Source organism: Balaenoptera physalus (genome assembly GCF_965194825.1).
Source record: "Balaenoptera physalus genome assembly, chromosome: 9".
Classification (NCBI taxonomy): Eukaryota; Metazoa; Chordata; class Mammalia; order Artiodactyla; family Balaenopteridae; genus Balaenoptera; species Balaenoptera physalus.
Window position 1 is genome coordinate 18,339,983 of NC_138888.1, and position 14,995 is coordinate 18,354,977.

At 33.1% G+C, this 14,995-nt stretch overlaps 1 protein-coding gene across 8 annotated transcripts in view; it reads right to left on the reverse strand.

Annotated features, from left to right (window-relative positions):
* Positions 1 to 757: 757 nt before the first annotated feature.
* Positions 758 to 14,995, reverse strand: part of STXBP5 (syntaxin binding protein 5) — a gene marked incomplete at its 5' end in the record, with an annotated part of 166,216 nt that continues 151,978 nt past the window's right edge. For 6 of the 8 annotated variants that reach the window (XM_082474485.1, XM_082474484.1, XM_082474482.1 and 3 more), the window contains 2 exons: positions 758 to 4,939; positions 6,707 to 6,927. In XM_082474485.1, coding sequence (XP_082330611.1) covers positions 4,898 to 4,939; positions 6,707 to 6,927 — 263 coding nt within the window. In that variant the 3' untranslated portion in view covers positions 758 to 4,897. Of the gene's footprint in view, positions 4,940 to 6,706; positions 6,928 to 7,987; positions 8,842 to 14,995 lie in introns of those variants that run through there. The other 2 variants (XM_082474486.1, XM_082474481.1) reach the window with 2 other exon arrangements.

The following is a 14,995-nucleotide window of genomic DNA, read 5'->3' on the forward strand; positions in this document are numbered from 1 at the left end:
GTCATTAGCCTATATCCATTTTAAATGCCTGAGCCAAACAACCTACAATAAATTAATACTGATTTATTTACAACTCATACAGTATAAAATTTTAATTTAAACTATAAGCCTCGTTGCGAAATATTGGCAGAACACAGTCACGATTTTTCTGATGCAAAGAGTGCAATGAAAAGAGCAATTTAATTACACATAGCCCTGGACTACTGTACTCAATTTGTAAAGGAATTGTGCCTAATAATTTAAGACTGTGTTAGGAACTGCAGAAAGCAATGTTATAACCCTGATAATTGGGAAGTTATTACAACCATTTAATTCAGCTGAGAAAGGTAAGCGAAAGTTTCCCCTTTGATTTTTGTTGGGGTTGTTACAACTATTTTCTGTCCACAGAAGCTTTAAAACTTCTGTGGTAACAGTAAGATCATTAAGAGTCACAGGAAAAATCATCCCCATAGCACTTTCCAAGAAATTGATCAGAGTGATGAAAAGTATAATTAACAAAAGCTGTAAACAGTATCTTCACATTAATTTTCAAATGAAAAAAAAATAATTTTGGGGCATAAATTTCAATTCAAGAGAACAAACACCCTAAGAGGGAAAAGAAAAAAACAGAGGACACTTAAGATAGAGAAGTGCTCTTTTTCAAAGTAAATACAGATTAAAAAGTCTAGGAATATTTGATCAAGTATCAAACTGATAAGGAACAAATTCTATAAACTACAAAATAAAAACCGTCATTGACAAAAATACATAAACTCTGTTTTCATTTTTGGAAATTTATTTTTAAAAAAGGTAGAAGAAAATATCTGGAAAACTATTTTAAATATATATATATATTTAAAACAATAATTAAGGTAGGCATCCAACAGCAAGCTGCAGCTATTGAGAAAGATCTTGTAATTATTGTTGTGGGCATTTTCCCCAAAATAAAATTAATATTTGAAAATGCTCAAGAGAGGGTTTCTTTTAAACCATAGTAATGATATCTTTCCTGTCATGTGTGAAGACTTTTGAATGATGTATGATTCTTTAAAATTAATTGTATCTCGATATGAGATACCAATATTTCTTATTATAAGCGTAAAACATAACTTTTTGTATGGATAATATACATACTTTTTAAGTACTTTGACTTAAACTTAACAAGTTCACCATTTTTAAAATTAAAGAGTACATTTATAAAAATTCCATTTTAAAACTAAAAGTATATTCTCTAGCAGTATGTATAAATATAACATGTTACTGTATGATCTTAAAACAAATCTGAAAGTGTTGCAATAATTTAAGACCTAGAACGCTGAAACAAGCAGCAAATGATTTTACTATTTTTTTATCCTTGAAAACTATATAAAACCTTATTGAAGGTTTTAAAACTAAGATCATTTGTTTAAGGTGCAGCTAGCAGCATAGTCACAATTTTGGTATGTTTTATACATATGTTATCACTTGATTTGAACGGAGAAATGTGAATTAAATGATAATAAAAAGTTTTCATTACCTAAAAAACTGCAGAAAAAATTCAAGTTTAAAGTTCAGTGCTCTTTATTTTGCAAAAACAAATAAACAAAATCCCAAAAGTTAAAATGTAAAATAAATCTTTGCCACAAAAAATTTACCTTTGGATATAGCTTTTCTAATGTCACATGAGAAAATGCCTTAAGCAAAACATATATGGAATACAGAACTCAGGGTAAAACTTTGAAGTCCATGGTGTCTTTCACATATTTTTCCTTTCCTCAGCTGTTTTCTCATCACCCCCTGTAACCTAAAAGTATGTAACACTTTCAGACTTGTTTAAAACACATATCTACATGAAATAACTTCAGAGAAACCTACAATTAAAAAGTTCTAAGCAAAAGAAAATGCTTCTTTCTTTAAAGTACTGTACTTAATTAAATTGTAATACAGTACACATAATAACATAGACAATTAGCAGCACTTTTTCCCATCCATAAAAAAATCAAATTAAGAAGTTAGTAATAGCTCAGTTATATCTATAACCATTTTTGGAAACACTTTGTACAACTGAAATGCAAACCAAGGGAATTAAGATAATTGAAAACTTCAAATGATGTAATATACAGAAGTTGTCAGAATATAAGGTTTCAAATAACGTTCTAAGCAACTACATATGGATTTTAGTTTGAAGAGTGAAACGAACCAGGTATGTGGTACATATAGGGAAACCACTTCCTACTGACAAACTGCTAATCAGTGAACACTTCAGTGATTTGAGAGTCAACGACACAGGCAACAAAGAATAATGTTTGAAGAAATGGAGGAAGCACACAAAAATCTTTCATTTTTCTAATATTTTCTGTTTTGACTATTTTTTTAAATTTTTGGTTTGTTTTCCTGAAATCTTGGCTTGCTGGTGACTGTAACTTTTTGCGTTAGAAAAAAAATAGAGATGTTACCTCTCAAATTACAATAAATTCCCTGGGTTAGTTTATTACTGCAGACTGTCTCTTATCTACAGACTGAATCAAGTATAACTCTGAGAAACTTATTTCCTATTTTCAAAAATACTTCAAGCTTTCTAATCCTAAGTGAGTTTCTAGTTTGCTGTGCATAATTTGTAGATTAATTTAAAAATGAAATAAAATAACTTGAAATATTAATTTAAGATTTTCTTATAAAATCCATCTCAGGTAAATGTATCTAACTTCTCTATTTGAAAATAATTACAAGATTGGTTCATTTTATATACAACAGGAAAAATGACAGTGATATAAAAATTAAGTTGATATACAATTAACACAAAATAACACAGCGAATTAAATAATTGGAGCTAATATGCCCTTACATATGAATGGGGAATCAACCAGTATATTACTTTACTTAGTGCTTCTCAACTTCAAATCTGTTAACTACTGATTTTATTGATGACATTCACAAAACTGTACCTTTAAAAAACGGCTTAATACTTCCTGTGACATATCATGGAACAATGGGTTTATTAGATAATATATGATACAAATTAAACAATTTGTAAACTGCTACATGTTCATCATATAGCTGACATTAACTAACAGAAATGTTACTCATAGGTACTTTCTACAAAGTCAAAAACTTTTGAGAATGACTATTTTTAAAATATTTCTTTTGGCTTGATCAGTTATCTCTATCACATATATTTAATCCCTTCCTAATGATATTTAAAGTAAATTTTAATGTAAACTTTCATATTCCATAGTGCACGTTATAAAATGTAAACATAAGAGCTTTATTAATGAAAAGAGTAAAGAGGAAAAATGCATAACAGACTGTGTGAAATTAAGGTGTTCTACAATATACCTTTAATGATCATATGGAATAGAAAAACAACCATCATGTTTGCTATCAATTTGTGCTCTGATTATCTCTTAATGACAAAAGAAAACTGTTTTAAATTATTTTTTATAGAAGAAAATATTTAAATTTCATTAATACTAAGTATAATGCTTCTATATTATTCGTCCTTTGTTGCTTTAAGAACCATCAGTAATAATCTCAGATGAGCCTGCAGAATGAGCTTACCTACTTCAGATCTACCCCATCATCTCTTTTCTGCCTATGTGCTATTCTAGGGACCAATCATTTATTGTCCACCGATGGTCTCATCTGCTTTATACTCCAATACAGGAATAATTTAGTTACCAAAATGCACATATTTTCCTTTCCTTTTGGCTTTTTAAAACCTTGAAAGGACATGAACAGTTTTACAGTAATTTCTACAGAAAATACTTTGTACGTCATCAGACTAGACTCTTACATAGATTAATTATTGACAAAGGATGCTTGTAATTTTTTCCATGCGACAGCATGTGCACTAAGATTTAATTGGCTCATCACCTGAGTGTACTGGAACTGTTAGCAAGTAAAGGGCATATTAAAACGGGAGCTGAACATTTTACTGAAATAATGAAACATTTTTTTTAAGCAATTTTAATTAAATAATGCAAAGGTACATTGGGTTAAACATTTTATAAAAATTCAAGCAAAATTAAAAACTTAGCCAATTTCAACATTTCTACAAATTTAACCAGTAACTATTTTGGTCAAATCCACATTTAGCTGAATTAATGAGAACAAGGACAAGGGACCTTGAAGTATTCTCCTCACCACAATGGAGGTTTTTCTCACTTTCCACACTGCATAGCCATTACATGGAAACTCCCAGAATCATGAGCAGTTCAGTCATGCTCTACACTTTTCTTTTCAATGAAAAGTGATGTATCGCCTTGTTTTGCTTTTGACAAAATATGGACTAAACACAAGTATACAATAACAAGAATCCAAGAGTAGCCCATACACAAGTCAACTATGTGTATGTTTTTATTATTTAAAGCCCACCATTCAGCTTATCTGTCTAAAGATATGGTAATAAACAGTTTGTGTCTTTTTCACTAATGATACTGATGACCAGTCAGTTGAAGGGAGGGAAAGTCCAAGACAGCCGTTTATAATTCAGTAAGTGACACAAATATAACTGTTTCAGCTTCAGGACTTCTGACTTATTGCCTCTCCCTCAAAGAGGTCAAACAATGATGGCAGATAACGACAGCACAGAATCTTTTGGCATGTGAAAGTTTAATACAGGACTGACCCAGGAAAAGTCCCTGCCACGTCTCCTCAACATCCCTCTGTTTCTTCATTTGTAACATGTGACCATCCTAGCTCCCAAACCGTCAACTCGTAGCTGGCCCACAGCACATACTCCACGTTGAGTGTGTGTGAACACTCCTCAGTTAAAGCCACATGACTGAGGTCAAACAGTGCATGATTGTGCTAGGAAAGAACAGTATCCAGTGATGAACATCTCTTTAATGTTAACTTTCCTAAAGTGAAATCAATAAAATAAAAAAGGAAAATTCTTTTTCCTTCTGGCTGAAGTTGGACTTAGTTGGATTTCTGGTTGTCAGAACTGGTACCACTTCTTATCTTTGTATTTCAACATCATCTAAAGGGGAGAAAACACGAAAAACACGTTTTAAAAATGCCAGAATAACAACACTTACAACTGGTTGCTATACTTTTCCAAAACATGATATCATTCTGAAACATTCTCTCATTTTTATATTTAGTATTTATATGGAAAGCAGGAAGCAGGAACTGTTCCGTTTCAAGGAAAAAGGAATGCATCTATGAAGAACTAGCCTAGAAGGTCCTCACATTTCCTAAAGACATAAGTAAATTTTGGCTCAGTGCATTCTTTGGTGACCTAAGCTAATAACTTAAAAAATAAGGTAACTTTCAGTTCTCTAAAGTGAATTAAAAATAATGTTTAAAGAACCTGGAGAATGAAAGGCTGAAATTACTACTGCTGCCATCTACAGTTTACTGAGCACTTAACTCTGGGCCAGGCACTGTATAACATACCTTCTCTACATGATTTCACTTGGTCCTCACAACAACTCTTGTCTGTTAGGCATTATTAGTCTCCCTATTCTACAAATGAAGAAACTGAGGCTTATAGGGGTTAACCGCGGTAACACAATGGTGAAACTGGGATTTGAACCCATGTAGTCTAATTAAAAAACCCATGATCTTAACCACCTCAACGTACTGTCTTCCTTAGACTCTCAAATATGGCTCAGGAACATTTGGTAGAAGGGAAGAGCGAACAGCTAGGGATTGAGCTCTTTGCTAAATATTTTGACTGTAGATATATCTGAGGTTAACTGAACTGTTATATGCCTTAGAGATCACAGTCAGGGGCAGGGTTATGCCAACAAAAGGCCTGACCTAGATTGAAGGCACTAGCCTGTATCTGAGGTGTGTTGGCCTAGTACAAGGACTCACAGAAGATCTCTGAATCTCTCTGAAAGCCTGGACAAATCTCTCCCAAGTCAAGTTACCTCTCAAACATTCTAGGTGTCAACATTACTGAGCAAGGAAGAGATGACTTTTGACTGAAAAGTTTAAAGAAGAGCTATTACTGACAGAGTGGGTACTCAAATATAAAAATAACCTTAATATGGCTTCTTCAGGTAATACACTCAAAATGCCTTTGAGGGCTAGGCTAGGAACTAAATGTGTGAAGTAGCCCAGTAAAAAGCATCAAGGAGTGGCAGAACTGTGCGTCAAAATGAAGAACGTATATTCCACCTGACGGCTTTTAAATTCAGTTTTTCAGGGGTACTATTCTGGCTAACAAAGTGTATTTGTAAGAAGGCCAGTTAGGGATCTGCTACTTTACAGCAGCTGTTTTTAAGCTCCACCACAACTTCCTAGTTCATCAAGATGAATTCGTTGCAAAAATGCACATTACTCCTCTGTGTGAACTGGTCTACAGACAGATTTAGTATTGTTTCACTGAATAAAAACATTGGCCAATTTCAGTTATTTAGAGCTACCTAAAGAATCAAGAGGCAAATTATTTCCTTCTCTAGGAGAAGTTAGTAGTAGAATCTGAGGCATTTAGGAAAATTAGCTTTGTTGTTCTTATTGTATCCCCTAAGAAACCGTTTGCAAAGCCACTGGCTTTGTTTACAAAAAGCCTGAAGGTGAGTAGGTACCTTCAAAATTTATAAACTTCAGTAAGAGACCAAAGGCTACTGAGACATATTCTTGTAATGGTTCCCTCTGGCGGCAAAAATTAGGAATTTGCAACCATACTGAGGATACATGAAAATTCATATGTAGAAATACAACAGCTATAAAAATACAGTAATTTTCACACTTGCTTTACCTAGGCTTTTTGGCTTAAATATTCGACAAGACATACCTCATGAGCATGTTTAGAAAATGAATCTGCACTGGATAACATAGCTGCAGTTCTTTCTTCCAGGTCACTAAGTTTCTGCCCTCTTTCATCTAGTGCCAACCTGGCTCGTGCTAATTCACCAACAACTCCAGATGCTGCTCCTTTCACGCCTTCGATGCCACCAGGGCCAGGGATATGCTGAGCAAGACTTCTTGAAGCCTTTCCCGAAGATGATTCTCCAACTGAATGATTTGATAAATGAAAGAGTAACCCAGAAAATGAAAATTTTTTACTAATAAAATCCTACTACGTGATAGCATTAGAACACACTTGATTGACAATATAATTGAAGTATTTATTTATTTTACTATATTACTTTTTTATTGTGATTGTTTTAATAATTTGTAGATACTTTTCAAACATACAAAACCATAACGTACATTAATAAATATTCTATTCTATACTAGTTCATATAATAGAACTTGAGCAAAAAAGTGACTGGTAATTATTTGTTGAAATGAATAATGGGTATACTGATACCACTTTAATAACAGTAAAAAAATCACTCTTAAGTGTCCAAAAAATTAAAGATAAATTAACTTTAAAATATTTAAATTCAAAGACATAGATTTAAATATACATATTTATTTTAGTTTATTTACACCATACTTTCTCTTACTTGAAGTACTATGCTTAGGCTTAGAAGAAAAATGTAGAATTTATTCAGTATTTCTTTTCAGTCTCCCAAAGTTGTAGATAACCACATCCCTTTCTTTCTATCCATTTATCTTGTCACTTACCAAATAGATCAACTTCTTCTTTCAAAAGATCTCAGGAATTCATTGCTTCCTTTCCCTTTATAACCTAGACCCTCATCACCTAACACCTAGATAACTGCAAAAGTCTTAAAATACATTAAAGACTGATGTCAGATTCCCTCTTTCTTCAGCATACATTTCTTTCTTTAGAAATGTAACTCATACCATAAAATTTGGCCCTGAACAATTCAGTAAATTTTAGTTTATTCAGAAGGTTGTGCAACTACCATCACTAATTCTCGAGCATTTTCATTACTCAAACACAAAACAAAACACCCAAACAAACCCATGATTATTAGCTGTCACTTTCCATTTCCTCCACTTCTCAGTCCTTGGCAACCAATAATCCACTCTCTGTCTCCATAAATTTTCCTGGTCTGAATACTTCATACAAATGATTCACACACTGTGTGGATTTGTGTCTGGCTTCTTTCACTTAATGTCAAGATTCAACCATATTGTAGCATGTATCAGTACTTCATCCTTTTTAATAACTGAATAATAGTCCATTGTATGGATATGGATATATGACATTTTGTTTATCTGTTCATCAGTTGATGGACATTTGAGTTGTTTTCTTTTTTTGGCTACTATGAATAATGCTGCTATGAACACTTGTACAAGTTTTTGTGCGAACATGTGTTTTCAATTCTCTTGGGTATATACTCAGTAGTGGAATTGTTGGGTCATATAACTTTATGTTTAACTTCTTGAGGAACTGCCAGAGTTTTCCAAAGAGGTTACATTATTATTTTCTTTATTTTATTTCCACCAGCAACTTGTGAGGGTTTCGATTTCTCCATATCCTTGAGAAGACTCGTTACTGTACATCTTTTTGATTACAACCATCCTAGTAAACGTGAAGTGGTATTTCATCGTGGTTTTGATCTGCATTTCTCTAATGACAAAGATATTGAGCATCTTTTTGTGTGTTTATTGGCCATTTGTATATTTTCTTTGGAGAAAAGTCTATTCAAACCCTTTGCCCATTTAAAAATTGGGCTATTCGGTTTTTTATTGTTGAGTTGTAAGAATTTTTTAATACTCGACATTAGACTCTTATCAGATACCAGACTATCTTTTTTGACTTTTAATTCTGATGAAATCCAATTTATCTATTTTTTTCTTTGGTTGCTTATGATTTAGGTGTCATATCTGAGAAACCATTGCCTAATCTAAGGTCACAAAGATTTATACTTAGGTTTTCTTCTAAGAGTTTTATAGTTTTAGCTCTTACATTGAGGTCTCTGTTCCACTCTGAGTTAATTTTTGTGTATGGTGTGAGGTCGGGGTCCAATCCATTCTTTTGTGTGTGGATATCCATTGTCCCAACACCATCTGTCAAAAAGACCACTCTTTCACCACTGAAGTTTCTTGGTATCCTTGTAGAAAATCAATTGACCATACATGTATGGGCTTACTTCTGGACTCTCAATTCTATTCCATTAGTCTATGTATCTACCTTAATGCCAGTACCACACTCTCTTGATGATTACAGCTTTGTAGCAACTTTGGAAATCAAAATGTGTGAGTCCTGTATCTTCTTTCTTCTTTTTAGAAAAAATTGTGTGTGTGGCTATTTTGGATCCTTTCCATTTCCATATGAATCTTAGGAACAACTTGTTTCTTTCTTCAAAAAACCAGCTTGGACTTTGACAGGGACTGTGTTGAATGTATAGATCAACCTGGGGAGTACTGCCATCTTAGAAATGTTAAATATTCCAATCCATGAACGTAAGATATTAATCCATTTATTTATGTCTTAATTTCTTTAAATGATGTTCGAAGTTTTTAGTATATGTTTTAGTATATGTTTTCCATATATTTAGTATATGTTTTAGTATTTTTTCTTTTTGATGCTATTATAAATGAAATTGTTGGCTTAATTTAATTTTTGGTTTGTTCATTGCTAGTGTACAGAAATGCAATCAATTCTTTATATGGATCTTGTATCCTAAAATCTTGCTGAACTTGTTTATTGGCTAGAATGTGTTTTAAAAAACTTTTTAATTTAAAAAATTTTTTGGTCACGCAGTGCAGTTTGTGGGATCTTAGTTCCCTGAACAGGGATTGAATCTGGGGCCACGGTAGTGAAAGCGCCAAGCCCTAACCACTGGACCGCCAGGGAACTCTCTAGAATGTTTTTTTTTGTGTGTGTGTGTGGTTTCCTTAAGATCGTCTATATGCAGGGTTATGTCATCTGTGAAGAGAGGTAATCTTACTTCTTCCATTCCAAACCTGCATGCTTGTACTTCCTTTTCATGCCTAATTGTCCTGGTTAAAGCCTCTAGTATAATGTTAATAGAAGTAGTGAGACCCTTTGAATTCCTATATAAAATTTAGAAACAGTTACAAAATTTGGGGGGCGGGTTGATAAGGGCTTCATTAAATGTTTATTTGTGTACATGCATATACCAGTTTTGGGAGAAGGGATGTTCTTATTGCATCTTCTACTGCATGAACATGGTATATCTCTTCATTTATTTGGGTCATTAACTTCTCTCAACGAAGTTCGATAATTTTCTACCTTCCCCATGGAGGTCCCTGAACATCTTCTGTTAAGATTTATTTCTAGGTATTTGACTTTTTTTCATACTCTTGTGGTAGGTAGAATAATGGCCCCCCCAAACCCCCAAAGATGATGGCACTCTAATTCCTGGAACCTGTGAATATGTTACCGTCATGGGAAAAGGGACTCTGCAGATGTGATTAAGTTAAAGACCTAAAGGTAGACTAATTATACAGGTAAACCCAATGTAATCACATGTGTTCTTAAAAGCAAAGAGCTTTCCCCAGCTGTGGGCAGAGAAATGTGGCTTCAGAAAAACAGAGAGATGCAAAAAAGTTGCTAGCTTTGAAGATTAACGAAGGGATCACCAGCTATGGAATGTGGATGGCCTCTAGAAGCTGAAAAAGGCAAGGAAACCATTCTCTCCTAAAGCCTCCAACAAGGAACACAGTCCTGGTAACACACCAGCGAGACCCATGTTGATTTCTAACCTATAAAACTGTAAGATAATAGAATTTCTGTTGTTTCAAGTCACTAGGTTTGTGGTAATTTGTTATAGCAGCAATGGAAAACTAATACAAAGAGCAATTTTTAAAATTTCATTTTTTACTGTTAATATGATATGATAAATTTTATTTTTATATGCTGATTATAACTAGTCAGTTTACTAAACCATTATTTCTAATGATTTAGCTACAGACTTTATAGGCTTTCTAAATATGTCATCATATCAAACATTCACAAGTGATTATTTTGTTCTCCCTATCCTATTCTTGTACCTTTTATTTCTTTTTAGTTCCCTTTCCACACTCTCTAGGGACTTTAATACATTGTTGAATATATGTGGTAACAGAATTATATCTCATACCTTATCTCAAATGAAAAATTTAAAATATCTTTTAATGTTCCTGTACTAAGTGTGATATTTGCTATAGAGTTTTGGTAGTTAAATGTTGTATCATTTGTAGCTATAATTTATCAAATTACTTTCTAGGAATTTTTATCATGAATGGATACTGAATTTTAACACATCTTTTTTGCATTTATTGTGGTGGTGGTATGATTTTTCTCTTTAATCTGTTAATGTGGTGAACTATCAATTAACTTTTTTAAAAATAATAAATCAGCTTTGAATTCCTGGAACAATGCAAACTTGGTCTTGATATATCATCTGCATTGTGATTAGATCACACACTCTTAATTCTAATCCATTGAAATCTGTTGATTTTTTAAAAAAACCATCTAACATAACAAACTTAAAAAAAAAACCCTAACTTTTTGTAATGTAAGTTTCATACATATAGGAAAGTAAAAAGAATTGTATAATAAACATCCATATATCCATGATCTAATTTTCGTAATAGATAACATTTTTTTTTGCCATTTGACTGTCTGTATATATATAATTTTTGAAGGAATACTTAAAAATTTATTATAGAAATTGATATTTTACTCCAAAATACTTCAGCATTCATCTATAATTTCCCTACAAATATCAATAGAATACATTTTATGAACATTCTGTATGTGTTTGAAAATGTATATTCTGTAATGTTCTTTAGGTTTAAGTTCCTTCATTGTGTTCTTAATATCTTCTGTACCCTTGCAACCTATTTTTGTCTGCTGTTATATCTCAATCAATGGATATATTTTAGAAGTCCCCACTATGATTGAGAAATTTTCTCTTCTAGCAGTTATGTCCATATTTGTTTTTTATATATACTGAAGTCAAAATATTAGGTATACTTAATAATGCCTTAATGTTTACTCTTTCTGATATTAACACAGTCGTACCAGGCAGATGATTCATTTGCGTTTGTGCTTTTCTACCTTTTAAAATTTCAATCTTTCTGTGCTTTTATATTTTATTAAAAAAATTTTTTTAACATCTTTATTGGAGTATAATTGCTTTACAATGGTGTCTTAGTTTCTGCTTTATAACAAAGTGAATCAGCTATACATATACATATATCCTCATATCTCCTCCCTCTTCCGTCTCCCTCCCACCCTCCCTATCCCACCCCTCTAGGTGGTCACAAAGCACCGAGCTGATCTCCCTGTGCTATGCGCTGATCTCCCTGTGCTATGCGCTGATCTCCCTGTGCTATGTGCTGATCTCCCTGCGCTATGCGGCTGCTTCCCACTAGCTATCTATTTTACATTTGGTAGTATTTATCTCTTATATTTTAAATGTGTCTTCTGTAAGCAATATACTTTTCCTTCTTTTAAAATTTAGTCTGATAGTCTTTATCTTTTAACTAGAATATTTATTCTACCTACATTTACTACGGTTATTTATATTTAAGTAAATCTACCATCTTTCATGTGCTTTCTAGTTATCTCACCTGTTTTGTGTTCTTTCTTCCCTCCTTGTGGAAGGACTATGATTTTCCTGCTATTCATCAAGTTATGTACTACTTTTCTAGGTTACAGAGGTCACCCTAGAAATGACAACAAGACTCCTTAACTTATTAATGCTAATAGATACTTTTTACAAGTCTCTCAAAAAATGCATGGATCTCAGATCACCTCAAATCCATTTATCCTTTCTAATTCCCTTGATTTTATGCAATATTTTGGATCACATTGTTTATTTATGTGTGTATACACATACCACAAGACTTTGCTTTACAGTTTATAAAGGTTTCAGTAATTATAATTATGCATGTATTTATTACTTTCTTTCCAAAGCATTGTTTCCTATATTTCTGACATTCCATCAAGATTATTTTCCCTCTATTTGAAGTACATCCTTTGCCATTCCCTTTAGTGTGATAGTGAGGCTTATTTATTTGTTCACTTGTCTAAAACTCTCTTATTCTTGAAGAATATTTTCTTTTCAGTATAGAGTTCTAGATTAAGTACTATCTTCTGATAATAGGATGATAGAAGATCATCCTATTACCTTGGCTGTTGAGAACTCAGTCCATAACTTGTTAAAAGGTACCTATCATTTTTCTCTAGCCACTTGAAAGTTTTTCTCTTTGTTTTTGATACACATTATTTTCATGTGACCTATCTAGTTGTGGATTTTTAAAAAATATCTTTCTTGGAATTAATTGGCTTCTTAAATGTGTGAATTGCTGTCTTCTGTCAATTCTGAAAAATACCCAGCCGTATCTCTTTACATATTGATTCTTCATCACATTCTTTCCTATCTCCTTCTTGAGAAGGTCTAACATATGTTAGCCCCTCTCACTGCAACTTCTATTTCCTGTATCTCCTCCTATGTCTCTTACATCTTTTTGTTTCTCTGTGCTACATTCTGGATGTTTTATTTTGACCTACGTTTAAGTTATGTAATTCTTTCTTCAGTTGTGTCTAATTTGTGGTTAAATTCATCCACTAAGCTTTTAATCTTGGTTTTTGAATCTTTCATTTCTAGAATTTCATTTTAGTCTTTTACACATTTGTTGTATTGATTTTATAGTTTTCAGTTACCTGATAAAATGTTCAGGTACAGTATTGATACTTATCCTCTTGAACATAATATGAATAATTATTTTATAGTCTGTGTCTGATGATTCCAATATTTGAAGTACCTGTGATTCTGCTTTGGCTTTTTCTGTTTTATTGATCATGGTGTTGATTCCTAGTATTCCGGATTACCTGACTACATATTTGAAAAATTATTTCTAAAAATGATTTGAGGACTCTGAATATGTTATCTTTCTTTAGAGAATATTTTCATTTGAATCTGCCAGTTGCTGGGGACTTTAGCAGTTTGCAAAAATCTTAATTAAAGTTGAAAGTTTTCCGGGCCACTCAGATCATCTCAAGCTGAGCTCAAAGTCTGTGTGTCTGTGTGTGTGTGTATGTGCTGATTTACTTCCAGTTCACCTTTACTCTTAAGCTGTGGCCCTTTGGGGTCCTTGCAAAGAGAAAGAGTTATTTATCAGGGTTCCCATCTTAGCCAATTCTGGGAGCCTACCTTGCTAGTCCTAACACAGTGTAGAATCTCAGCTTGCTGCTTTAGATTAGCAAAGTACTCCAGGGTAAAAGTGGCCTCAGGTTGCCACGCTCACCACCTTTCCCCACGGATACTGTCTTCACTATACTGTTAGCTCTTCCATGTTTTGAGAAGTAAAAAATGTATATATGTTTGAATTTTGTATAACTTTGTCAGTTAACCTCAGTAAGAATGTTATTCTAAAATATCCGTCCCGGGCTTCCCTGGTGGAGCAGTGGTTGAGAATCTGCCTGCCAATGCAGGGGACACGGGTTCGAACCCTGGTCTGGGAAGATCCCACATGCCGCGGAGCAACTGAGCCCGTGAGCCACAATTACTGAGGCTGCGCGTCTGGAGCCTGTGCCCTGCAACAAGAGAGGCCGCGATAGTGAGAGGCCCGTGCACCGCGATGAAGAGTGGCCCCCGCTTGCCACAACTAGAGAAAGCCCTTGCACAGAAACGAAGACCCAACACAGCCATAAATAAAATAAATAAATTAAATTAAAAAAAATAAAATAAAATATCCGTCCCCCGTGACTTGAAGAACAGTCTTCATTTTTTAAATGAATTAAAACTGACCAATCCTCATTACCCAGATGACTGAACAATCATTTGGGGAAGTTTTTAAAATGAACTTGCACTACACACTTACTTGCTGGTAATCTTACAGTCTTTCTAGTCAACCAAACAGAAAAGGAAAATTCTAAAATATTCTAGCAAAAAAGAAAGAATAAAAGAAAATAAAAATTCAAGGATAGCTAAGAGCTCCAATTTGAAAGAAAGGTCAGACATTCATTGATTCATTAGTTCATTCAAGGACCAATTTCTGATTTGTGCCAATTCTATGGAAGGTAGTAGATGAACCAGATTTTATATTTTAAATAACCTTCTAAGTGCAATGAGACTAGTTCTGGAAGTTTTGTAAGATAAAATAAATGTTTAAGTAAAAACTTTTCAAAGTTAAGGTCATCAACTAAAGTCAATTACAGAATTAAAATAATGAAGATCATATTTAATGAAAGTCAAAAAATATT